This window comes from Cheilinus undulatus, linkage group 7 (assembly GCF_018320785.1).
Source record: "Cheilinus undulatus linkage group 7, ASM1832078v1, whole genome shotgun sequence".
In the NCBI taxonomy this organism is placed as follows: Eukaryota; Metazoa; Chordata; class Actinopteri; order Labriformes; family Labridae; genus Cheilinus; species Cheilinus undulatus.
Window position 1 is genome coordinate 2806479 of NC_054871.1, and position 27461 is coordinate 2833939.

Sequence of the window (27461 nt, forward strand, 5' to 3'; positions counted from 1 at the left end):
TCGAAACTCTCCTGTCTTTATACCCGCTCTGCGCAGAAGCCGTAACCCCGCCCAGCAGCGCTTCTTCTGATTGGTCTGCTGCTGTCAATAGATCCCCCGTACTCTGCACCCATTGGCTGAGAGCTGGTGATCCCACGTGGGTGGTTTCGGAGAATCCCCCGCTCCCCCCCCCTCCCCCCGCCTTCCTTTTTCCTTCTCTCTCTCCCCTCACACTCCCAGTTTGTTTACTGGGAGTTTTTCTGAGTGCAGGAATTTCCAGATCCTCCACCCTGCGCCTTTTCCCAGCTCCAGGAATCTGATGCAGGAAAGCTGCAACAATTCACCTGAACCGAGAATAAGGAGAGAGTCAGCCCCATAATGCATGCACTTAATGTCTGTTCACACCCACACACACACACACACACACTATCTGCTGCTACATTTATCCATAGGTAGTTTGTCATCAGGCAAAGCTATGCAACGTCCTGAGGCCTCCAGGTTCAGGTGAAGTAGGTGGGCATCAAATGTTAGCATGTCTCTGGATCAGCTGGTACCCTCACTATTTGTGCATTATCCATCCTCCTGCCACAAATCTGTCATTTTTATTTGTTTTATGCCATTTTATCACACAGTAATCCACCAGGTCTATGTTTCAGCATGTCTACAGGGGTCTGCCTAGCTTTAATTGGCTTATGAAGACTGGGGACTTTTAGGGGCTTGCACCTTGTCAGAGCCAGCAGGCCTTGCCAGGAGATTTCTTGATAATCAAAATTAATTTTGATGCTTTTTATTCAATTTGGCTCTAATCCATTCAAAACACAGGTCCTTATCGATGAAAGTATTTTTGATGCATCTTAAAGCCTCCTTGATGCACAAGGCTCCATGCATTCGTCTACTTTTGCCTAAAGATAAAACTCTCTATGTTTATGTTTGAAATGAGGTCTGATTTTTGCACAAGCATCGAGGGGAAGCTAAAGCAGGTGATCAGCCCTGTGTCAGAGCACGAGCCGGAGAGCAGGGCAGCTTCTGCATTGTATAACAGAGGCCTAGCTTGCAGGTTGTGCAAGAGGGCAGTTAAAAATAAAAGAAAAATATACGAGGCACAAATCACGAGAAATTCAGATGACACTTTGGTTTACTGGAAACTGAAGCTCTGCTGCAGCTTCTCTCTGTTCTGGAAGCTTCAGCTGCAGTCTGCTGGGTCTGCATTCACACCATAGAGGCTAAAAATATCCCAGGACACAGAGGAGGCCTGTTTACCCGCTGCAGAGTCGAGATTTTAAAATGTGCCTGAATTGAACATTGACGCAGTCATTCTGCTGCAACTTGTTGAACATGCAGGTGTCATGCATTCACGCCGCATGCTCTCTGCTCAGACCCCCGATCATAATCAGCTCCTGCAGGCCTGAGCTGCAGAGTAAAAGGAGGCCTCAGACGCCCCCTAGAGGCCTTGTAGTTCCTCTGCAGAGGCGAAACCAGCAGGGCAAGTCAGAACAAGCCGGGACTCAAACCTGTTTCCCGGAACAAGAGCACATGTGGAGGGGGGGAGTCCCTGGGAGGTTTCAGGGTCACTAAGGGGTTTTTAGAGACCAGTGAAGGACTCTGGGGGTTTTGGACTAAGTTTCATGTGTTTTTAGCAGGATTTACAGGTGTGTTGAGGCCCCTGAGAGAACATTTGAGGGATTTTTGATCATAAATATGAAAATGTTCCTTGAAACAATGCTTCACTGATCACTAACATGCATGTTCAGCATGTTGTTTATATTTTTCTCATGCACCATAACTCATAGTGTTGTTAGTGCAATATGACATTTTTCAAAAGTCTAAAATAAATAAATATGCAAGTTTAAATTTATTGTAATAGTATTTTTAATGCAAACAAGCACTGCCTTCTCACTCAGTGTGTGCACATTTGACACGCTCTCACTGTTTCCATGCAGATGGATGAAAGTTGATGCAAACTTAGGGGTAAGAATGTTTTATTCATGGAACAGCAAAAATCACCTTAAAAATAGCTAACGCTAAGGCCAACAATGACTCTTAAGCATCTTACTGATAATACAAATGTTAGAAATAGTCAAAAAATGTATTGCACATCTCATTTTTTATCAGAAACTGAGAGTCAACGATTCAAAATAGACTTCTTGTAGTTTTCTATGCTGCAATATATATCACAGACATAAAACATACTGCAATGTTGCTTTTTTCCTCTATCATCAGCCCCAATTTCTGAAAACTTTCAGTCTGTTTCACCATGAATGAAACACCTGAACCCTTCTTGGACTGAGCTCATGTTTCATAGCTTAAATCAACATATTAACCCTGTTTTGTAAATTTAGGAGCTTTTATTTTTGTGGAGAATGGAATCAGCTGTTTCACATCTAAAGTCTATTAGCACCTTTATAACCACACCATATCCAAGAGACATGTTGGGTATAAATACATGAGAGGTCCAGGAAAATTTATACTCTCAATAAATCACAAAAGAGGAATTGCCTTATTTCTGGGGATTTTCTTCATAGTTTAAAGTGGTTTTAGAACTCCTGTGGGAGATTTGGAGGGAGTTTAAGTCTCTGTAAGGGGCTTCAGAGATGCTGTTTTCTTTCTTTAGTTGTATTATGAGTATCTGTATGCAAATGGCAACAAAAGGGGAAAAACTGATCAGAGAATGCAGGCTGCATCAGCTGATGATGATCTGTGGTCTGACTTTTTCTATAGAAATGTTATAATCCACATAGACACTAATGATAATAATGCTAGAGTTAAAGGTCAAATGTATCTGTCAAACTAAGAATTTAAAAATGTCAAAATATTTGAACCACTGAAGAAGTAGAGGGTGAAAAGGAGTTGAATTAAATTTCCCTTGTCCTCTGCTGCCACCTGCTGGTCAGGTCTGCTGCAGGAGGATTTTAAAGCTTTCACTGCTGGACCCAAGGTTTGAAGAAGTAAAGTAACCATTGAATGCAGTCAGGCACAGATTACTTTCTAGTTTTAGAGCCTCCATAGCAAGGTGTCAAACTCAGTCACAGCAGGGGAAGGATTCTGGATTCAGGTCTAACCTGAGGGCCTAACAGGGTCACCTTTTAAACCAGAAACTGCCAACTTTGTTTCACCGGTTATAAATTATATATTTTTTTTTTAAAAACTCAGCGCTGATGATAAATGATTTTGACATTCAAAAGTTAAAATGACAATGATTTCTCATGATCTGAGAGAAGTACATTAATTAGTTCAAAAAGATCAAAACATGAAATTGAAAAAAAAATGTTTTTTTTTAAGCAAATATATTAGAAAGAAAGTCAAAATCGTGTTTAAAAGGTCAAAATATGAAATAAAATTTGTAATCATGAAATTAAAAGTCAAAATAAGATTCAAAATGTTAAATTGTGAGTCTTAAAGGTCAAACTATCACTTAAAAATAGAATTATGAATCTTAAAGCTCAAAATATTGAATGAGACGTCAAAATTATGAGTTGAAATGCTCAAAGTACGAAATTAACAGTCAAAATCTTGAGTTTGAGTCCTAATTGTGAGATGTAAAATTGAAAATGTGAAATTAAAACACAAATAATTTATTTTTAGTTATTTATTTTGATTATTTGTGTGTGTGTGTGTGTGTGTGTGCTCTCGCTGCGATTCTTAGTTTCTAATTTCCTTTTTTCCTTCCAGAGTCAGACAGGCCGGTCACATGACTCAAACAGAAGCTCATTAATGACACCATAAAAGCTCTGAAGCCTTTCACAATAAAAGCCCGTGATGATCCTGAAACCACTCTGATGTTAGGGATGGTGGTTGATGAGACTCGTTAGCAGCCAATCAGAGCCGTTATTAACGAAACCTGAGGATGGAGTGATCATGTGACCCCTGATCGAATCAATCAGAACTTTAGCTCTAATCCCTCTGATCTTTGAAAGTGAAACTAATGATCACATGATGTCAAATGCTTTATTGATGACCGATCAGAAGGATCGTCAGTTTTATTAATTCATTTCAAGCACTGGAAGTTTCCGGAGTGGTTAATGTCACATGAGACGCTTTAGGAACATCTTAGAGAGCAAAAAGGCTCAAACTCCTGAAAGGTAAAGATACTCTCTGAATAATAAAAGATTAATCACACTTAAAACCACTTCCTAAAAACACCGTCAACATTTAAAAATGCTTCAAAGCATCAACAAACCATTTAAATAGAGAAAGTGGTCCACCTTAAATCCACTCAGGAAACACTTTAGCACATTATTCTCTGACATTTCACTTCTGCTTTTGTCTTCTCTCCTGTCAGCATTTTGTTCCTCAGATCTTGTTTTAGCACTTTTTTAATTGTATCATAATAATTTGTACTTTTTCATGTTCATTCTAATATTCTGTTTTTCACTAAGCAGGGCCAAATCTCCTGCACATTTATTCATTATCTGATTTCATCACCTCTGCAGTCCTGTATGTCTTATTTTATTCTTTTTTCCTTTTCTTTGTGCAATAAAATAAAACAAAAATAAAATGAAAGGTAGTAACACAAAGTTAACCGTTGCCTTATCAATCAACACAAAAGGGTCTCTTAAGACAGGGGTTCTCAGTGTTGGTTTCAGGACCCCATTGAGGGTCACAAGAAACTGAGAGGGGGTCTCCAGATGCCTTAAAAACTAAGAATATTTTTGAATCACACTGTTGCCACTTTACACCAATTTTGCAAAATTTTATCCCTTTTTCATCATTTTTTCCCAACAATTTTAACACGTTTTTCCACTTCAAACCCTTTTTTCCATTTTAAACCCTTTCCACTACTTTTTTTCTGCCTGTTTTGCCTCTTCTAAACCAAATCCTGCAGCTCTCTGCCTGTTGTTTGCTCTGTTGATCCATTATTGCCACTGTTAACCCATTTGACCACTTTTTAAGCCACATTTCACAATTTAATATGCCCATTTTTGCCAGTTTCTGCCTCAGCTAACCCTTTTTTGCCAGTTTATATCATTTTTCATCACATTTCACCAAATTTCCACCTATTTTTGCCACTTCAACACCATTTCAGCCACTTTAGAATCCCCTTTTACCCCAAAATGAGATCATTTTTGTCATTTTTTGGTTATTTTTTGCCACTTTGATCTAATTTTTGGCATTTCTAACCTATTCCTGCTACTTTTAAAATCTAATTCCACCATTTTCTGCCATTATTGACCCACTTTAGCATTTTTTAACATATTTTAATTTGTTTTTAACAAAAGGATTGACATTTTTAAGAGGGCTACTTACTACACAAATAAATTAAAATTTGCTTCTTTGATAAGAGTCGTTATAATTCAGGTAAAATATAAAATACCACAGCTTAACTTTACAATGGACCATTATTTTGCTGGGCCCCAGAAAGCTCTCCCATTTTCCCCCCTTATGGACGGCCTCGTCTCCACATGGCTGTTCTTGAATGTTCATGGCTGTGGTCAGCCACCTTCAGGTCCAGTGGGGGTCCCCGATCTCTGACAACTTTATTTTGGGGGTCTAGGGCCGAAAAGGTTGAGGACCCCTGTCTTAAGAGACTTTGTACATTTTTAAAAACACATTTTTCAAGGAGATTTAATGCTGCAGAATTCCTTTCTTGCCCCATCAGGCCCCCAGAACATTCTCAAATTCAGAAGAATTAAAGAAAAACAACTTCTGAAAAATCATGCAAACATGGTAAAACAGGGTTTATCATTTCACGTTGTACTGACCATGATTTAGGTGGCTGTGTTTGGGCTTCACACACATGCACACACACGTGTCGATTCCTCAATGCACACTTTCACACCACACTATGGCTTCCCTAGAACACACCCAAATAAGTTTTGTTCTAAATATTTATTTTATCAGCCTGCAGTGCTTGATATAATATAATAATGTAAAAATGCTGACATGGCCTCTCAATAGTGGCTATACAGCATATGAGAAAATATCACCACATAATGATAGCAATGAAAAATAAAAATTTGAAGGGATTTCAACACCAAGGAATGAAAAAAAACAACAACAAAAAAAAAATCAAACTGCAATGGCAGTGTATTCAAAAAATATGTTTATAATGGAAGTAGATGGGGTAAAAAAAATACCCTTAGTGACTCAGGTGTGAGTATTTTTTTACACAGTGAATTAAAGACTTCAAAAACATTTTTTCCCTGAAATACCAAAATTCATCCCAAAATACACACCTTCAGCTAAATGTATGCCGTATGCATGAACGCAACCAAAGTCCAAAAGGGTAAAAAAATACCCTTAGGGTCACAGGAGGGTTGAAAAATAATGAAGTACTAATCACAATAACTGGCATTTAAGGGGTTAAAATTTTGAAACAGAATGAATATTCATTATAAATGGTGATGACTGATGTGACTTAAATTTTTTATACAAAAAACCTTGGAATTATACATTAATACATGTATCTTTTATGGCAGAGGGTATGTTTGACCCTTAGGGACCTGGGTGTCACACTTTTTATACAATCGGGCACTACGAAAGTATTAAAAATTGTTAAAAATCAATCTTGGTGCCAATTTTTGATACTCCTGGGCCCAGGTAATTCCACCCAAAAAAATCTATTTTGCATGTGTGTGATGGAAAATAATCCACTTTTTGTGTTTTTTCTTTTAACAAAAAATCAAGTTCTCATCACAAAAACTGGCATTTAAAGGGTTAAAACTTTGAAACTCCGATAATTTTCATTATACTTGGTGAGGGCTGAAGTTACTTTAGGTATTTATGCAAAAAATTGGAATGATATATTAATAGATAATTATTTTATGGCACTCTTTATTGGGGGGTATGTTTGACCCCTAGGGACCTGGGAGGGTTAAACTCAGATTTATCCGTTTATTCCTGATTAAACTGTCGTTTTCTATGTCAGCTCTCAGCTTCAGGTGTTTTTTGTAACTTTCCTGCTTGAGTTTTCCACATAGTGTGTAAAAATCAGACCCAGCGATGGACGACAGCCACAGAAATATTCTGCTGAAATATCTCAGTCGCCCCCTAGTGGCTGGCTGTGATATAGGGACTTATCTCACTGTTAGAACCAGACAATTACCAACATTTGAAAGAAATAAAAATATTCAAACAAAAATAATGATTTTGTTAATTTGTTTGAAGGTTGGGCCCTCCGAGTGCCCGTAGAGGATTAAAGCTGGCCCTAATCCAGACGTGGTTGATGATCTCAGCTGTAGAGATTTACGGTTGTATAGAGAGGGAGGGATTTAGTTAATGCAGCTCTCACGGCTAGAAAAATACCAGAACAAACCTTACATGAGCACAATATTTGCTTTTACTAATATTTAAATACAATGTTTCAATTTCAATATTTAAGGTATTAAAATGGCATAAAATAGATGTGTGATATATGAAAGCTACAGTTTAAGACAGGGATGTCAAACTTTATCATAGCAGGGGCTGAATTCTGAATTTGGGTCCAACCTGAGGGGCTGAGCAGGTCCTCAGTTAACCATAAACTGTCAGCCACATTTTCACCAGCAGTGAATTATGAGAAAAAAGCCTCTGCATTGATGATAAAGGCGTTTGCGTTTAAAAAGGTCAAAGTTTAAAGGCTCAAAACCTGAGATAAAAAGTCAAACCTATTAGCTCAAAAGGTTTAAAACATGGCATTTAAAGTCAAAATAATGTTTTTAAAAGGCAAATATATGAGATAGACAGTTGTAATCATGATTCTTTACATTTAAAATATGAGATAAATTCAAAATCATCCATTTAAAATGTCAAAAAAACAAATAAATTTTGAGTTTTAAAGGTCAAAATATGACTTACAATTTAAAATTGAGGATCTAAAAGGTCGAATTATGACATAAAAGTTAAAGTAAGGAACTAAAAAGGTCAAAAAATCATAATCATGACTTTAAAAGGTCAAAATATTACAAAAAAATAAAATTGAGGATCTAAAGGGTAAAAAAAAAAAGATAAAAAGTCAAAATTGTGAATGAAAATGTCATCATATGAAATAAAAAGTCAAAACCCTAACTTTGTGATGCAAAATTTTGAATTATGAATGAAATGAAAACATAAATGTATTTTACCACATTCCTGGCTTTTTATCGAATTATTTTAACTTATTCACATTTTTATGACTTAACAAGGATATTTTAAATCATTATGGCTAAGTTCACATTTTTAAACTGGAGGAGATCTGCAGACCTCATACTGGTGGGCCAGTTAGAATAAAAATGTGATATGAACTGGTGGGCCGTGTATAACTGCACCACAGGCCAGATTTGGCCCCTGGGCCTTGAGTTTGACACCCCTGGTTTAAGATGTTTAAAAGGTTAAATCATCATTTAATATATACGTGATCGGCCATAATAGTGTTCTTATTTTAGAAGTTAATGAGACTGAAAGTAGGTTTAAAATGTTTAAGGTTGGAATTCTGAAGTGTAAAATGAACATGTAAGGAAACTTTAATGTGTTTTTAAGCTTAAAATAAAATTCTGAGATGGTTTTTTAATGGCAAAGATTAAAGTGTGAGAGTCCCAAACCCTCTGTAGGATGAAATGTTCTTTTCTAGGTATTTTATTAAAGTGTTTAATGAAGCTCAGAGGGGTCTTATGAGGTTCAGATTTTGGAAACAAACAATTTTACATGATTTTTCCTCTTTAGGCTGTAAACCTCAGAATCCACAAAGGGGCTAATTAAACCTTTAAAATCTGAATACACACACGTGATGTGTTAGTGTGTGAGAGTGTGACGCCTCCTGCTGGGCGACCATCGTCGTCTTCAGTCTGCAGTCGTTCCTCCCAGCCTCGTTTCCACCTCCTCACACGTCCTCAAACCTCCGGGCTGTTTCCCTCTGCTGGAGCTGAAGCGTCTCATCCTTCATTAACAGTCGACACACTCGGCCGCTCCATGTGAAGTCCCAATCCACTCCTGCCTCGCTCCCTCAGTGTTAAAGTTCATTAAAGCTAAGCTGGAGATAACTAAGTGCTCCATTTCAGTACAAATGAGAGGCAGCAGTGCTCTGACTCCACATCTCAGAGGGAACACCTCATCATTCATCTCTATTCATTACTGTTTTATCATGCATTATTTATGTTTATGAAAGAGAGGCAGATCTACTATTAAAGATTTATAGATCAGTGTTAGTCAACCAAAGAGCCAAATAGTTCAAAAATACATTTGCAAGAGCCACAATCTAAGTGGGGAAAAGTGGCAATTAAAATAAGTTAAAAGAGGCAAAAATGGTCAAAAAGCAGCGAACACTGGGAGAGAAGTGGCAAAAATAGGTGAGAGGTGATCAAATAATGAGTTAAAAGTGTTAAAACATGGAGAAAAATGAGTAAAGAGGCACAAAAATGGATTAAAAAATAGGAGGAAAGGTGGGAAAAATGGACAAAAAGAATCAAAGAGTGGCAAAATGGGAAAACAGGTGGCATTTAGTTGCAAAAGGCAGCTTGAATGGGCAAGAAGGTTCAAAAAGGGGCAAAAAAGTGCAAAAACCCAGGATAAAAGTGTTAAAATTTGGAGAAAAGTGGCAAAAAGAAATGGAAAAATGGGCTTAGAATGGCTAATACTTGGAGAAAAGTGACCAAAATGGTCCAAAAGTGGCAAAAACGTGGAGAAAAATGAGTGAAAAGTGGCTAAAATGGGCAAAAATCAGAATACAGATGGGAAAAATGTTCCAAAAGTGGCAAAAAAACGCAGAGAAATATGAGGGAAAATTGACTAAAATGGGCACAAATTTAGAAAAAAATGGCAAAAAGTCGTATTTAACTGCAAAAGGCAGTTTAAATGTGTAAGAATGTTCAAAAAGGGGCAAAAAGAAGCCGCAAAAAGGGGGAGAAAAGTGTAAACAAGGGGAGAAAAGCGACAAAAAGAAGTGAAAAAAGGGCTTAAAGTGGCAAACATTGGGAGAAAAGTGGTGAAAAAAGGCAGAAAGGGGCAAAAATGGGTGAAAAGTAGCAAAAGAATGAGTAACAGGTGATAAAAATGGGAAAAAATCAGGAAACAGGTGGGAAAAATGGTCCAAAAGTGGCAAAAACATGGAGAAAAATGGGTGAAAGTGACCTCAATGGGCAAAAATCAGAAAAAAAGGTGGGGAAAATGGTCCAAAAGTGGCATTTAATTACAAAAGGCAGCTTAAATGGGCCAGAAGGGTCAAAAAGGAGCGAAAAACTGCAAAAAGCATGATAAAAGTGTAAAAAAGGGGAGAAAAGTGACAAAAAGAAGTGGAAATGTGGGCTTGAAGTGGCAAACACTGGCATCAAAGACTGGCAAAATGGGAAACAGGTGGCATTTAGTTGCTGAAGGCAGCTTAAATGGGCGAAAAGTGGCAAAAAAACAAAAGACGAAGAAAAGGGCAAAAATTTGCAAACAGCTGTAAAATGGAATTAAAGTAGCAAAAAATTACAAATAAGGGCAATGGAAATATGCAGACAAAAATAGGATTTTACAATTTAAGCCAACTGTGTAAGTGTGGGAAACAATCATTAACATTAACATTAGAGAGTAATGTGACTTGCAATGGATGATTTCTGAGGTGAAATTTTCCTTTTGAAGGTTTTCTGAGGGAATGATGTTTCAAATGACGACATAAAAGAGCCACAAATCTCTTCGTGGCTCCAGAGCCACACGCTGAGTATCACTGCTATAGATGAACTGCTGACCATCAGAGATGCTTCCACCATCAGGCTAAGGAAGGCTGGGGCCTGAACCTCCAAGACGCCTTAAAGTCCGTCTTTAGTTGGGCTTTAAATATTAGAATATGTATGAAAAGATTTTCAGTCTCGTTAGAAATGTGTTTCAAATCTAAAACCCCAGTTCCAAAAAAGTTGGGTCACTGTGTGAAATGTAAATTCAAACAGAAGTCAGTGATTGTCAAACCTCATAAATCCATATTTGATTCACAAAAGAACATAATCATATCAGATGTTGAAATAAAAAAGTGAATAAAACAACATTAAAACAGAGCTGGATTTTCCAAAAAGTTCCTGCAGAGGGCCCGGGCCCCAGCAGCAAAATCCAGGCCCCTCATAGAGCCCAAAAACCTCTGCATATAAACCTTATTAGAGTTAGGTATAAACTGTTGGTATCTCAAAACCATGAAGTGTGGCCTTACTGTGTGCTAGGGCATGCAAAACATAAAAATGTCCTATTTGTAGCAGGAGAATGGATATTGCACCAACGCTGAGCATAGAAGTCACACCTGCCTTAAGGAGTTTTAGAACAGCCCACTATGAAGTGCTGAGTTTGTAATAATGCTGTAGAGATGATGAAAACTGTTGGGTATTTATATTTCATATTCAGGGATGTCCTGTTTTCTCTGTCTGTGTTAAGAAATAAATCTAAATAGTTTTTTTCACTTAGTTGTTTTTGCTAAATGAGGAAGGACTTTAAGACTCCTGACCCTGGCCCGGGTCTCCCTAACACTAAAACCAGCTCTGCTGATCATTCAATAAAAGGCTTTCATTCTGGAGCCACTGCATCAAATATACAGTTTTTATTGTTTGAACACATGCAAGCTTTTGCTCATTATGATTTTTTTTATTAAATTATATTATATTATATTATTCTTATTAAAATTATCATATTATCTTATCTTATATTGTATTATATTACATTACATTATATTATTATTATATTATATTATATTATATTGTATTATATTATTATTATATTATATTAAAAAATCATATTAAAATATTGAAGAGTCTGATCATACCTGTCAAAAAAATCCAGATTGCATCGAACATGTTTTATTTTCTTTTTGCTGTTCTTTTTTTTTAAACTAAAAACTTTGCACTTAAACTGGCATTCAGGTGTTAAAATCAAATCTGCAACCAAAAACAAACAAACAAACAAACAAAAAAAAAAAACAGTATTTGATGGTTATTATTATCAGGGCTGTTTTTGATTGAAAAGTTGTTGCAAAAAAAAAAAAAAGAATAGAACATTTTCATTGTAAAGTATTTTATTGATATTTTTGTATGGCATCCATTTTTGGCCTCAAACATCCTGAGTGTAACGCTTGAAAAAAAAAATCTTAAAAAAAGAAAGAAAATATGCGTAAAAAACAAATGTTTTTGCTCATTATTAAAATATTATAGACCTTGATAATCTCCTTCAAGGAAATCCAATTTGCATGTGGTATTTGAAAACAATCATATTCTATTCTATTTCATTTTAATCTTCTACATCATAGATATCAGGGATTTTTGCTCTTTAACTGGCACTGAAAGGGTTAAATCCAACAAAATTAATCACTATTTGATAGTTATGTTCAGCTCTGACACTGATTTTAGAGAATAATTCAAAAGAATTTAGGAAAGAGGGTTAAAAAGGCCTGACAACGTTATAATTAAAAATTCAGTGCTAGAAAGAGCCGCAGGAAAAAAAAAAAATCATAAGCGCCGTGAACTTCAGCTTTGGAGAACCTTTATTTTGAAATATGAAACCGGAAGCAGTTGTCTTTTTCAGGACAGGTGAGCTTGACACGTGCAGAATGCGTTTGCTCCAGCTGAAATTCTAAGCTGTGTGAAATAATAGTAACTTTATCAGAGGGAAACCATGACTGAAAGCTCAGAAAGCATCGTTCTCACTACACCTGTGGAACAGGTCTGTTTAAAACCTCTTATTTTTATTTACTGGTGATTTGTTCTGCGGGGAATTCGCTGCTAGCCGGGCTGCTAATGAGTTAATGAAAGGATTAGCTAACGGGTAGGCTAACAGTTGTGCTAACTGTGACGGTGGTTCTGTTTAGCTTGTTTGCTAACTCTTTTGTGACTGCAGGATTCAAAAACGGAGGCTGTCAAAGACCAAACTGCTCCCGAAAAAGGCTCAGAAAAACCTTTGGAAAATTCACAGGTTATTTTTGTAATTCTTGTTTTGATTATGATACTTGTAAGTAATACTTAAGTGTTTTTGGTCCTTTACTTCACCTTTACCGGGCTATCAGCGGGCAGCAAAATTCAATAATATGTACCGTAATGAAAGGCTGCTTGGGTTTAATTCATATAAGAAGCATTTCACGGTTCTTTACAGAGTTTACACAGTATTTTTGACATTCAAACACTAATAAACAAAACAAAAGTAAGACTTTACAATGTAAAACAGCACGGGCTAGACCCCAAAATCTAAACAAAATAAGAAGTACAACACTGATAAGCAAATGGAAAATAACACACACACACATATATATTATTTTAAAAAATCACAAAATTGCAGTGTAAAATTAATTAAATTGCGGTACTCTACCAAATGTAAAAAATATTAAGTATAATCAATGGAAATTTGTTGCATTATTGATTGAAGTTCATTGAAAAAAAAAAAAACAACAAAAATCAGTAGGATAGCAAAGCAACTGTCAAGAAAGAGCAACTACTTTAACCCTTTACCTACTGAGTCTAAAGATGGCGATTTGGACATACTTTATCACATCTGTGAAATTGTCAGGAAACGCTCTAAGTCTGAGAGATTTGGTCTCTTTTCCCAGGAGTACTTGAACTTGACTTTTCGACATCTGGTTAATGATTATTGTACATTATATGGAATTGTCAGCAGTTTAAAAGAAGAAAAATACAATAACGGATTTGTTTTTCATGGCTTTTATGAGAAGAAATGTTGTTATTGCTCATGAAGTTTTGATTTGACATTTGAAATGTGAACCTATACATGTTTAGAACAATCAGCAGTCATTTTTGAGTCTAAGACTCTGGGTGTGCAAAACACAGTGCAAAAGATAACTATATACATAGGTGACAATTAGTGCAAAAAAAGGTGGAAAAATGCATTCTCAACATTCTCAGTAACATATTGTTATTGCACATGACAGACACGCACAAATGCCACTATCTAACACTATTTTTGAAAACAAAACACCACTCTCGCTCGCTCTCCTTTCACTCTCTTCCTTCTCTCTCCTTTGACAGAGTTATGGTAATAATACTCTGGGCATATAAAACACAACACTGGCTCAGTAGGTAAAGGGTTAATTAGTTCAGTCACTTGATAAGATTGTTTTAATTCACTCATAAATCATAATACAAAAATTCACAAACGGTTTTCTCAGTTTTGGATCTCATAGTTTTTCTGATGATGCAGCACAGGCTACTCCTTGAACATTTCCCGGTGTTACGGTTCAAAGAGTGACCATGTTATCTGATGACTTTTAGCCTAATGCAGAGATGGGCAACTTCGGTTACCAGGAAAGCCACGTTAAATTTTTTCTCAGTGCCAGAGGGCCATATTGTAATTAATTTTCTGGTTTTCTCAGTAGGCTTTACACGATCACCGATTAGTGATTTTAAATAAACCGATCACATTAGGGAGCAATATGTCTATTTAAATCCCTTTTTATTTACTGTATATACTTATGTACTGTTACTGAGTGTCAACAAAAGTATTCTCAAGCATTTTTACCAATGTTTAACAATCTTTGCTATGCCCCAAACTGACAGAGATGCAAGGGTAAAACATCAATGACCTCTAGAGGGCATTCAAGGACTGGCCAGACATAAGTTCAAAGTTCAGTCAGGCCAAACCAAAATAACTTGAGACAGAAATAATGGGCGCAACAACTTACTGTAATTAAATTACTTTATTGTAATTAAATTACTTTACAGTTACACGTAAATACTGCAAATAAAGGGCAGTGATGCTGCCTCAAACATTCATATAACCCCATGAAATTAACAGTCACACTAGTGCAAATAAATTCAGTAATGTTGCCCCTCAAAACATTCATATATACTAGAACAGCACTCGGAGAGTGCGCAGACCTCTGCCATTATCTCCTACCCCTTACTTAACTATCTCCCAATAGTACAGAATCCTTTAAAAGAATTCCTGGATCCAGACAGTGTTCTGGATCACTCCCAAAATCTAATCAGTTCTTCCTTATGCCATTTCTAAAATTTCCTGAAAATTTCATCAAAATCCATCCACAACTTTTTGAGTTATGTTGCTAATGAACAAACGAACAACCCCTGCCGATCACATAACCTCTTTGGCAGAGGTAATAAAAACTCCATGAAATTAAAAGCCACACTAGTGCAAATTAAGGGTAGTACTAGTAATGCTGCCTCAGAACATTCATACACAACTCCATGAAATTAACAATCATACTGCTGCAAATAAAAATGTCCCTTAGTGTTTAAAGTAGTTTGCTTTAGCATCCGTTTGGGTGTTTGTGTTTCTTTTTCTACGCTCCGTTTCTTGAACTCAGCATGCTCCTCCTTGTGTTTCTTATCCGGGTGCCTGATTAAATTTGTCGCGTTGAGACATTTCGCAGATGCTCCCCCATGAGGTACTGTAGTGTTGCACAGATTGCAAATAGCTTGAGTTTTTTCTGTCTCGGACACTTTCAAGAAATCCCACACCACCGACATGTTTGAATCCGACAGCAAATGATTCAAGATTCAAAAACTTTAATGTCCGTCACATCACATAATGACAGGGCAAAAAAAAAAAAAAAAAAAAAATAGCTGTCAGATTCAAACAGACATGTCGGTGGTGTGGAACTTCTTCCGAGTAAATGAGACAGATAAAACAATGCAACGGGAGCATCTGCAAAAAGTTCCAACCTGACAACAACGTCATTGATTAAGACATTACAGCCGATCACACAAATTGCGTAAAATGAAAAATATCGGCCGATCCGATATAGCTGATCAGATCAGCAGAAAGCCTATTTCTCAGTATAGTGAAAGTCATAAGCTTTCATGGTAATTTTTCACCAATATTTGAGTTTTAAAAATCAAATAAAAATAGTTGATTTAATGACCTGAATAAAAATTGAATCAAATTTGAGCTTTTCAATGCAGTGAAAATTATAGTGAGGGTTTTTTAAATATATTCTATTTTCATACCTTTTGTAAAGTGAATTTAGAAATGCATGTTAAAATGATTTTTTAAAAAGCATTTGCAAACAAGTATATCTACTATTTTCTTGAAAGTAACTAAACAGTTTTCTTATATTTAGGTGGAGAGTCCTCGCTGAGTTGGTGGTGTTGAACCCTGAGACTAGACCAGCTCAGAACCACTGATTTTAAGATGATACCATCTGTTATTTCATTGATCAAAAGTTCCAAAGCTGTAAAGAAACTTCTAATCTTTAGTCATCTTTTCAACTTCAGGCTTTCAGGAGGGAGAAGAAAGTTAAGTTTCAAGGTCTGCAGCTGCTGCCTTTGTCAGGACAGGAGTCTTTTATGTTGTTTTCATTTTTTAGTGATATCGCCTCAAAAAAGGAAATATTAGGGACTCAGAGCTATTTAAACAATGTTGGGATACTACTGAGGAGAGCAGGAGCCATCTTTTGTAACTAGGAATGCATGATATTATCAGCAGATATGAAAATTCTTCCAATATTTACAGCCCTAGCCCTGTAGATATCAACAACCTTAAATATCAGGAAAATATACAAATGTACCATCAGGTGTAGATAATTGTCTCGAGCACTACACATTGAAGGAGGCCCACTGTGAGCCCTCATCATCTCAAATAAGCCCCAAAAATAAAGCTGCTACCAGGCTGTCTACTGCCTCGCTTCTCTGTTGAGACATCTGGTGTTTTTTACAACAAAAAATTGTGAATATAGATATTTTTATTAGCTGAAATGTGTTCGGACATAACAGCATATCAGATATGAACACATTTAAATATAGCTAAATGACTGCGACAGAAGTAGAGCAAACTGTACACTGCTTTATTATCAAGAGGAAAAGTGAGGAACATCTGATGGAAATTAAATTAACTCCCAATAGTTTCTAAAACTGTTCTGTATTATTAAGTATTCATATTTATATTCTTTATACAGTCATGGACGAAAGTATTGGCACCTCTGGAATTTTTCCAGAAAATACACCATTTCTCCCAGAAATTGTTGCAATTACAAATATTTTTGATACACACGTTTATGTCCTTCATGTGCATTGGAACAACACAAAAAATCAGAAGAAAAAGACAAAATTGGCATCATTTTACACAAAACTCAAAAAATGGGCCGGACAAAATGATTGGCACCCTTATAAAACTGTGGGTAAATCATTTTATTTCCAGCATGTGATGCTCATTTAAACTCACCTGTGGCAGTAACAGGTGCTGGTAATCTAGAAATCACACCTGAAGCCAGTTAGAATGTCTAAAAGTTGACTCAGCCTTTGTGTTGTGTGTCTGTGTGTGTCACACCAAGCATGGAGAAGAGAAAGAAGAGCCCAGAATTGTCTGAGGACTTAAGAAGCAAAATTGTAGAAAAATATTAACAATCTCAAGGTTTCAAGACCATCTCCAGAGATCTTGAAATTCCTTTGTCCACTGTGTGTAATATAATCAAGAAGTTTATAACCATGGAGCTGTGGCTGATCTCCCTGGACGTGGACAGAAGAGAAAAACTGACAAAAGAAGGCAACGCAGGATAGTTGGAATGGTGGATAAACATCCTCAGTCAACTTCCACACAAATTCAGGCTGTCCTGCAGACTCAGGGTGCAAAAGTGTCAGCTGGGACCATACATGGTCATCTGAATGAGATGAAGCGCTATGGCAGGAGACAGAGGAGAACCCCACTGCTGACAGAGAGACATAAAAAAGTCAGACTGGAGTTTGCAAAATTGTACCTGAGTAAGCCTCAATCCTTCTGGGAGAACATTTTGTGGACAGATGAGACTAAGGTAGAGCTTTTTGGAAAAGCATGTCATTCTACTGTTTACAATAAAAGGAATGAGGCCTACAAAGAAAAGAACACAGTATCTACAGTCAAACATGGTGGAGCTTCAAAGATGTTTTGGGGTTATTTTGCTGGCTCTGGGTACCTTGACTGTGTGCTAGGAATCATGAAATCTGGAGATTATCAAAAGATTTTGGGCTGCAATGTAGGGCATAGTGTCAGAAAGCTGGGTCTGGGTCAGAGGTCATGGGAGTTCCAGCAGGACAATGACCCCAAACATACCTCAGAAAGCACCAAGAAATGGTTGGAGACAAAGCTGGAGAGTTCTGAAGTGGCCAGCGATGGGTCCGGATCTAAATCCATTGAACACCTATGAAGAGATCTCAAAACTGCTGTTGAAGAAGCACCCTTCAAATCTGAGAGACCTGGAGCAGTTTGCAAAGGAGGAGTGGTCCAAAATTCCAGCTGAGAGGTGTAAGAAGCTTGTTGATGGTTATAGGAAGTGATTGGTTTCAGTTATTTTTTTCCGAGGGTGTGCAACCAAATATTAAGTTGAGGGTGCCAACAATTTTGTCCGGCCCATTTTTTGAGTTTTGTGTAAAATTATGTCAATTTTGTCTTTTTTCTTCAGATTTTTTGTGTTGTTCCAATGCACATAAAGGAAATAAACGTGTATACCAAAAATATTTGTAGTTGCAACAGTTTCTGGGAGAAATGGTGTGTTTTCTGGAAAAATTCTAGGGGTGCCAATACTTTCGTCCATGACTGTAAGTGACTACCTGTTCATACTTGTACTTGGTCTGAAAATGAGTGGTACCGATCCATCCCTACAATACTGGTAACTGTTGTTGTCAGTGATCAAAAATTGCAAACAAACCCCTGCAAACTTCTTAATTGCACAAAAACATGTGCAACATTTCCTGTTGGAAAATATCAATAGTTTGGCTATCTTTTGTGACTAGTGTTTTTTCTGTTTCTGCAGGATGTTGTTTTGAAAGAATGTGCAGCTTCAGAGGAGACGGGCGGCAAAGAGAAGGCGGAGCAGGAAGACGGACAGCAGGATGCAGGGACGGCTTTTCCACCTGCAGCTGAGCCCACCTGTACCGAGACACAGGTAAGAACTGGAGAGACAGGAGGAGGGATATAGTTTATGCAAAAGATATTTCTCCATTGCCTGAGGGTTGAAATTCTGTATTCTGGTGATCATAACATGCAGCAAAGTTTATCTGTGTTTGTGGCTCAGTGGGCGGTTGGGGCTCAGTGTAAGGCTGTGTGGTCAGAAGACGGGCAGGTGTACACGGCGACAGTGGTCTCTCTGAACGGTGAGCACTGCAGAGTCCGATTCAATGGCTTTGGCAACGAGGAAGACATGGAACTGAGCGCGCTCAAAAGTCCAGATGCTGCTCTGAAAATACAGAGACAGGACTCACAGGTAACATTCACCTTTCAAATCTTATTAAAAATAACTTGACATTGAACTAGAAATTTTCATGGCAATAGACCCTGATGTTCTCTGTTGTTTCTGAGGGGACTAGTGGAGAAACACAGCTGAGCAGTTATGATTTGTAATAAGACATCCAGACAACCACTGAAAAGATGTTCTATGTTAAATAGTTGTTTTGTTTGAATTGATAATCCTGTAAATTTAAGTTTGTAGATAATTTAAGAAGCTGTCTGTGACACCTGCTGCTCATTAAAAGTGTTTTGTTTTGTTGTTTGTAATATTGATACTTCATATACTTGTGAATACATAGTCCTGAATATAATTCCTATTTAAGAACATTTTTATGATAAGATTTTAGGTACATTTTAGTCTTTTAATCTGTGGTTTGTGTTTCAGGAATGGAGACCCGGCTCTCGTTGTCGGGCTGTGTACTCGGGCGACAGTCTGGTTTATCCGGCTGTTGTTGTCTGGGTCAAAGGTCAGCGGTGCTGCGTTCGCTACGACGAATACAACAATGAGGAGGAGCAGGACGTCGGCAGCCTGATGAGCGCCAACGAGCTGCACGGACCCAACAGAGCAGCTTCAAAGGTAAAAATCCAACCAGGACCAGCTCAGACCTAGGTATCCAGCTGAAGTAGATTAAAATGGCGTGATTTCTGACTTTAACTAGTCTAAGGCTATCACAGATTTCCTTCACCAAAGTGGAAACATTTCAGTTTTTATTCTCAGTTGATGAAGCAGGCTCCTCTTTTAGAGGTTGCAGCCATCAGTGCATTGGTAGCTGGTTTCAGTCCAGGCTGCATTATTTGGCAAATGTCATCCTTCACCCACTCCCCACGTTTGTGTCTCTCTATAGCTGTCCTCTCTTTAGAGGTAAAGGCCAAAACATTATCAAAAGAAAGGCTTTTAGATGCTGGACTGAGCATTTATCTGTGTTTTCACTTTTAGACACTATTTTCTACTAACTACCAACCCTGATTATCTGTGATGAGTCTATGACAATAAACAAGTGCTGTAGATTCTTGGAGCCCTGAACCCCACACAGATGTACACACGTGGACAAAATTGTTGGTACCCCTCTGTTAATAAAAGAAAAACCCACAATGGTCACAGAAATAACTTGAATCTGACAAAAGTGATAATAAATAAAAATTCAGTGAAAATTAACCGGTGAAAATCAGACATTGCTCTTGAATTGTGGTTCAACAGAATTATTTTAAAAAATAAACTCATGAAACAGTCCTGGACAAAAATGATGGTACCCTTAACTTAATATTTTGTTGCACAACCTTTTGATGCAATCACTGCAATCAAACTATTTTGTAACTTTCAGTGGGACTTCTGCACCTCTCAGCAGGTATTTTGGCCCACTCCTCATGAACAAACTGCTCCAGTTGTCTCAGGTTTGAAGGGTGCCCTCTCCAGACGCCATGTTTCAGCTCCTTCCACAGATGTTCAATAGGATTTAGATCAGGGCTCATAGAAGGCCACTTCAGAATAATCCAGTGTTTTGTTCTTAGCCATTCTTGGCTGTTCTTAGCTGTGTGTTTTGGGTCATTATCCTGTTGCAAGACCCATGACCTGCAACTGAGACCAAGCTTTCTGACACTGGGCTGCACATTTCTCTCTAGAATACCTTGATAGTCTTGAGATTTCATTGTACCCTGCACAGATTCAAGACACCCTGTGCCAGCTGAGCAAAGCAGCCCCAGAACATAACAGAGCCTCCTCCATGTTTCACAGTAGGGACAGTGTTCTTTTCTTGGTATGCTTCATTTTTGCGTCTGTGAACATAGAGCTGATGTGCCTTGCCAGAAAGTTCCAGTTTTGTCTCGTCTGTCCATAGGACATTCTCTCAGAAGCTTTGTGGCTTGTCAACATGCAGTTTGGCAAATTCCAGTCTGGCTTTTTTATGATTTGTTTTCAACAGTGGTGTCCTCCTTGGTCGTCTCCCATGAAGTCCACTTTGGCTCAAACAATGGCGGATGGTGCGATCTGACGCTGATGTACCTTGACCTTGGAGTTCACCTTTAATGTCTTTGGAGGTTGTTCTGGGCTCTTTTGTTACCATTCATATTATCCGTCTCTTTGATTTGTCATCAATTTTCCTCCTGCAGCCATGTCCAGGGAAGTTGGCTACAGTCCCGTGGATCTTAAATTTCTGAATAATATGTGCAACTGTAGTCACAGGAACATCAAGCTGCTTGGAGATGGTCTTATAGCCTTTACCTTTAACATGCTTGTCTATAATTTTCTTTCTAATCTCCTGAGACAACTCTCTCCTTCGCTTCCTCTGGTCCATGTTTAGTGTGGTACACACCATGTCACCAAACAGCACAGTGACTACTCGTCACCCTTTAAATAGGCCGACTGACTGATTACAAGTTTGTAGACACCTGTGATGCTAATTAGAGGACACACCTTGGTTGAACATGTCCCTATGGTCACATTATTTTCAGTCTTTTCTAGGGGTACCATCATTTTTGTCCAGGACTGTTTCATGAGTTTATTTTTTAAAATAATTCTGTTGAACCACAATTCAAGAGCAATGTCTGATTTTCATTGGTTAATTTTCACTGAATTTTTATTTATTGTCACTTTTGTCAGATTCAAGTTATTTCTGTGACCATTGTGCATTTTTATTTCATTAACAGAGGGGTACCAACAATTTTTTCCACGTGTGTATATGCAGGTTGTAGATGTGCACCTCCTTAAAATGTAACTACATGCCAAAATGATGCAGATGGTAAGCTCTGTTATTTTGTCAGTTCGGTAGCACTGAGCGACGATATGCAGAAAAAGATGAATTCTCTTGCCATCACCCAAAATATCTGCCTGAACAAAAATGAGTAATTTCTCTGTCTTCTGCCTCAAGTGATTTAGTGGCTGTACTTTGCTGATCAATATTTATCAACTTCAACATAAAACACTTGGGGACTGAACGATACTGGAAGTAACCAGACAATAGTTTTTGTCTTTGCGGTATTTCTGCTATATTTTCAAATAAAAACATAATTTAATTCATATAAATTAGGTGCATTTTTATGTAAGTTTATCAAGTTTAAATCAATATTATTTTTTTCTTACTAGGACTTTGTCATTTTTAGATTTTGAATATCACACTGCATAGCCTGTCATAACAATATACCATTAAAGTTGTATAAATTTATCTCAGTCAGGTCTTGAAAGTGTGTAGGAACCCTGCTTTTACTTGCTGAAACCTACAATCCAATTTAAATGTTGTTTGTTGGTGCTGCAGGGCGGCAGGAGGACGCCTGTTTCCAGCAGGAGGGATGAGAAGCCAGGGGAGCGAGGATCAGAGAGGAGGTCAGCATGGAGAGATGATCAGCACACCTCCACCTGGGTGAGTCACCTTTGAGCTTTAATACTAACAGTCAGTACGTTTACATGCATGAAATCAGAATCAAGGTTTACTGCCAGATACGTTTTCATATACAAGGATTTAACTTGGTGTTGGGTGAAATAAAGGTAACATAAAAGAGGAGGGGGGGCTGGAGTACTGATCATGAGGCTGACAGCAGAGGGGGAGAAACTGTTCTGATGGCAGGAGCTTTGGGTCCTGATGGTCTGCAGCCTCCTGCCAAAGGGGTGGGCCTCAGAACGTGAATGTGCAAGGTAAGAGAGGTCGACTACAGTTTCATCAGCACGCCTCAGAGTCCTGGAGGAGTACAGGTCATGGAGAGATGGAAGATTGCAGCCACTCACCTTCTGCAGAGCGAATGCTATGAATGAGTGAAAGATATTGACAGTAAGCTACATTTATAGCTTCATCAGACTGTTTACCTGGGCTGTCATCTCTTTCCTAGTACACAAGCACCGAGAGCGCGTCCATTTATTGACAGGATTATCAGCCTTGTCTACCTTAGATGGTGATATACACTCTGTCAGATCACTGCTGCTAAACTTTCTCCCTGTTGACCTTGCTAATCAGATAAGACTACATTTTTTGGTGTTTTTGAGATGGCACCATGTCAGACCATGAAATAAAAGTCTTATCCTGTCTTAGCAAACAGATTTTAATCCATCCGTGACTCAGAATTGATTAATTTTATGTCTGTTTCAGGTCAAAGTGTCAAAGTTGAATGCTAGTGGTGGGTGTAGGTGTAAACTGCAAGAAATCGACCAATTAGAAAGCATCTTCTTCCCATATCACACACATTGGCCAGGACTCCCTTGTAAAAAAGATTTTTGTATCTCAATGGGAATAAATCCTGGGTAAATAAAGGTTAAATAAAATAAAATAAATTGATCCATGCTTTAACGCCCCCATGTAAACACAGACCTAACTGGACGTTGTTATTCAACAGTGTAACAAATGGTGCATGATTCTCTTTAGGGCTGAACGATTTAGGAAAATAATGTAGTCACAACAACCCAACCCCCCCCCCCCCCGCCCCCAATGTTGTGATTGTGATTTGATATGCAAATATTCCTTAAGCTCGTCTTAGGTATTTTCCAACCAAGGCCGGTCACACACTACAGGATTTTTTTGATCTGTAACGATTTTAAAGACGTGAGAGACCACAGACATCAGTGCAATTTCAGCCGATTTTTCATCAAAAAACAAACACAGATGTCTGCGATACCTTCTCGCTGTCTCTCCACATCAGGCTGCCCTGGCATACATTAGATGTGCAGCAAAAATCATCATGAGGGAAAGACTCGGGATGAAATCCTAGCTGGATTGAAGGTTGTTAGGAATATTTTGATATGCAAATATTCCTTAAGCTCGTCTTAGGTATTTTCCAACCAAGGCCGGTCACACACTACAGGATTTTTTTGATCTGTAACGATTTTAAAGACGTGAGAGACCACAGACATCAGTGCAATTTCAGCCGATTTTTCATCAAAAAACAAACACAGATGTCTGCGATACCTTCTCGCTGTCTCTCCACATCAGGCTGCCCTGGCATACATTAGATGTGCAGCAAAAATCATCATGAGGGAAAGACTCGGGATGAAATCCTAGCTGGATTGAAGGTTGTGTTTATGGTTGGTGAAACTACCTATCATCTGTCTGGTGACTCTACCCTGTCTGCCTGCTCTCATTGGTTGATGTGGGTACTCCGTCAGAGGCACTACGACCCAGAGTCATAGATATCAAACGTGTTTGACTCAGTGTCTGGGAGGCTACGACGTGATTTGGAGCAGTCAAACAACTGTGTTGATACCACAGACATGAGGATTATTCAGACAAATAATCGTTTACGATGAGGCTCCACTTGGGATACGCTCCTATGACTGTTGGGGGAAGTAAAATCTTGCCTAAAGTCGGGCTTAAAATCCTGTAGTGTGAGGCCAGCTTGACACAATCAATAAACCATTCTATATTACAACCAACACAAAATTAGATGAAACAAGGGCTGAACAATTTAAGATATATACATTACTGTGCAGAAGTTTTGGGCATGCAGAGCTAACGGTTCTTCACAGGTCCTGATGTTCCACAACTCCTGGCTGAAGAGAGGACATGTACATGTATCGCTCAGCAGCCAAGGTCGAGCTTAACAGCATTTCTTTTGTCCGGGCCTTTGCATCTCTGGTAATACGCCCAGCAACCACCAACAGTTTTCAGGTGCTTAGAACATACACACGACAATCAGGGGGTTGTGGCAACCCTCCTACCCGCCCTAACAGTACCCTAGGCTATTTTTAAGCGCCACATCTACCCATAACTCCGCCCTAAAGCTGTGGTTTTTGTTGTTTCATCATCAGATTATCTTTCCATGCCCTTGGTAATGTACAAAAACATCCAGAGCATGACCTGGGTTGTGTCAATCCTCCTTCCCGCCCGATGGGGCCTTCAGGTGGGCGTACTCGCCTTTACACGCCTTACTTCAGCCTCAAATTTCAGCCCAAACATGCCTAAAACTTCTGCATATATATATACTAGTGCATCTCAAAAAATCTGAATATCATGAAAAAGTTCAATTTTTTTTGTCACTTGTTTCTGAAAGTGAAACCCATATACTATATAGACTCATTACACACAGAGTGAAGTATTTCAAGCCTTTATTTCTTGAGATGTTGATGATTATGGCTTACAGAGAAAAAAACCCAAAATTCAGCTTCTCAAAAAATTAGAACATTCCTTAAGATCAATTAAAAAAAGGATATTTTCAACAGAAATGTCAGGCTTCTGAAAAGTATGTTCATTTCTAAGCCTTCAATACTTGGTTGGGCCTCCTTCATCAGTTGGACTGGCATGTTTCTAAAAGTCCAATTTTAGGTTGACTGTTACGGCTGTGGCCGTATTTTGTTGAGTTTTTGTATCGCTGTGTTTTGTAGTTTGTTCTGTTTTTTGGTGTAGGAGTGAGTGCTCTGTTGCTGTGTGGATCTTTGTCTTGTTTCGTGTGAGAGTGAGTCTTCTGTTCGCCCCATGTGTTCGTGAGTGTGTGGTCTGTCGTGTGAGTGGATCTTTGTTGTCTACAGGTGGTGATGCGTAATTGGTCGCTAGGGTGGCGGTAAAGAGACGCGGCGCCAATTGGCTCTCCACTCTTTAAAATACGGCGGCCTGCAGCTGACGAGGAGCCTGACTGACAGCAGCATCCCCTTGTTTGCTCCCAGCCTCCAAAACCTTAGAGTTAACTGTGTTTTTGCATTTCAGAATAGTTTAGCAGTAGCTTTGATTGTGTTTTGTATTCTTAGTTAGTTCCTTCTGGTAACTGTGTTATTTTTTTGGATACATTTTACTTCTGAGTGCTAGATCGCCTCCTTAGTTTGAATCCAGTCTTTTGTTTGGATTTATAGCCTATTGAGTGGCCTGTTTAATTTAAAATATTGTAAATAAAAATGGTAAAACTTCTTTAGGTTCTGACTGTTAGTTTGGGGACTGGGAAGAAACATTTACTTTTTCTACTTATATTATGTTAGGTACCTTCCCCCTAGACGGGTGCGTAACATAATTTTTCTAACTGCATGTGAACATTGTGATCTGTTTCTAAATCTGAGAAATTGTGTGTTTAAGCAGGTTAAAGAGAAATTCAGTAGTCAGACTAAAGCGGAGAAAGAAGAGAAGAAGAAAGATGGAGCAGAGAAACCGACCAATCCCAGCTTCCCTCTCTTCCCTCCGTTTCCTCCTCCTCCTCAGTTGAGCTCTGGGGTAAAACTGACCCATTCATGTTTTTTGATCCTGCTGTTTCTGATGATTTTCTCCCTTCTGATCACTCCCCCTCTCTCTGCAGGACTCTCTGTCCTTCGTCCCTCCTCCTCCTCCTCCCTGGGTGTTTGGAGGGAAAGAGTCTGCAGGTGCTGACTCCGTCTACACCATGTTGATGATGTGGTACTTGTGTGGCTTCCATACCGGTAGTTACCTGGTCAGTGAACCTTTTTAACTAAGTAGAGGGCCACGGCCCACTTTGGGAACCACTGCTGTACTCAAACGTAATACTGTACTTTCCTAGTGTTTAAGAAACTGCTAGGGCTCTAGTCAGCTAAAGAAAATCTTGGCTGACCAAAATTACAACCACACACCACTGCTAAAATCCAGTGTTATTTGCTATGATAATGTCTTTAGTTTGTTAGTGTCTGTAAACCAACAGAGCTCAAGATTTGAGAATTAGACTTTTAGACTGAGTAGATACAGGAGGAAAATGAAGAGCATTTTCTGGAGCTTTGGCAGCACCCATCTACTCATAGTGAACCAGAGTCTCTGTGTTTGTGTACCTGTGTGTTTTTATTGTTGTGTAAATGTGTTTCAGACTCAGCAGGCATCCAAGACGAGCTCCAAAGACTGAAAGGTAAGACTCAACACACCTGAGCATACTCAACACAGAGAGGTACAAACTTGATCCAGATTTACTCAGACAATATTCACAGATAAGCTTAAAATAGGAGACAGTTTTTATTTGCTTATTTTCTGTTTTTAGTTTGCTCCAGAGGCAGAGAGAATTCTGGGAGGTTGTGGTCGACACCTGTACATTCAGTATTTTATTTGAGATAATTTATAATTGTATTTTATTTTAAAGATATTTTGTTCTTAGTTGAATGTTGAGATAAAACCTTCAGAACTTTGATGGTACATGTAGAACAGTTCTGTTTTCTCTGTTCAGAGGATTGAAGAGATTTTATGTTAGAGTAGTTTTTCTTTTCTGCTGTTTGGAAATGAAATGAAAGTTTTTGAAGCTTTTTAAAATCGTCTCTAAAGTTTTTCAGTTTGTTCTCACAGAAAGAAGTCTAAGTTAAATCTGTTAATAAACTAAGATGAACACTTAAAGGTTTCTCTGGTATCAGTCTGTAAAGATCTTCTTGTTTTTATATAAACTGATCTTCCTCCTCCTCCTCCTCCTCTTCGTTGTGTCAGACCTGTTTGATTCTTTTTGACCTCGTCCGTCAGAGGGCTCGCTCACAGGAGGACATTAGAACCTTTTATGTACTTTGACGTAAACGCTGACACACAGACCCC

The 27461-nt window shown here is 38.3% G+C and overlaps 1 protein-coding gene across 3 annotated transcripts; it reads left to right on the forward strand.

Annotated features, from left to right (window-relative positions):
* Positions 1-12411: 12411 nt before the first annotated feature.
* LOC121512482 (survival motor neuron protein-like) lies at positions 12412-27272 on the forward strand. Of its 3 annotated transcripts, none has more exons than XM_041791766.1 (10): positions 12412-12546; positions 12721-12795; positions 18575-18706; positions 18836-19024; positions 19433-19624; positions 22296-22400; positions 26025-26159; positions 26242-26373; positions 26758-26796; positions 26926-27272. In XM_041791766.1, exons 1-9 carry the CDS (start codon positions 12499-12501, stop codon positions 26791-26793), a joined length of 1044 nt encoding a protein of 347 aa, XP_041647700.1. In that variant the 5' UTR covers positions 12412-12498; the 3' UTR covers positions 26794-26796; positions 26926-27272. The 3 variants fall into 3 exon arrangements, with proteins under 3 accessions (XP_041647700.1, XP_041647701.1, XP_041647702.1); XM_041791767.1 differs by having other exon boundaries at positions 26028-26159; XM_041791768.1 differs by lacking the exon at positions 12721-12795.
* Positions 27273-27461: the final 189 nt, after the last annotated feature.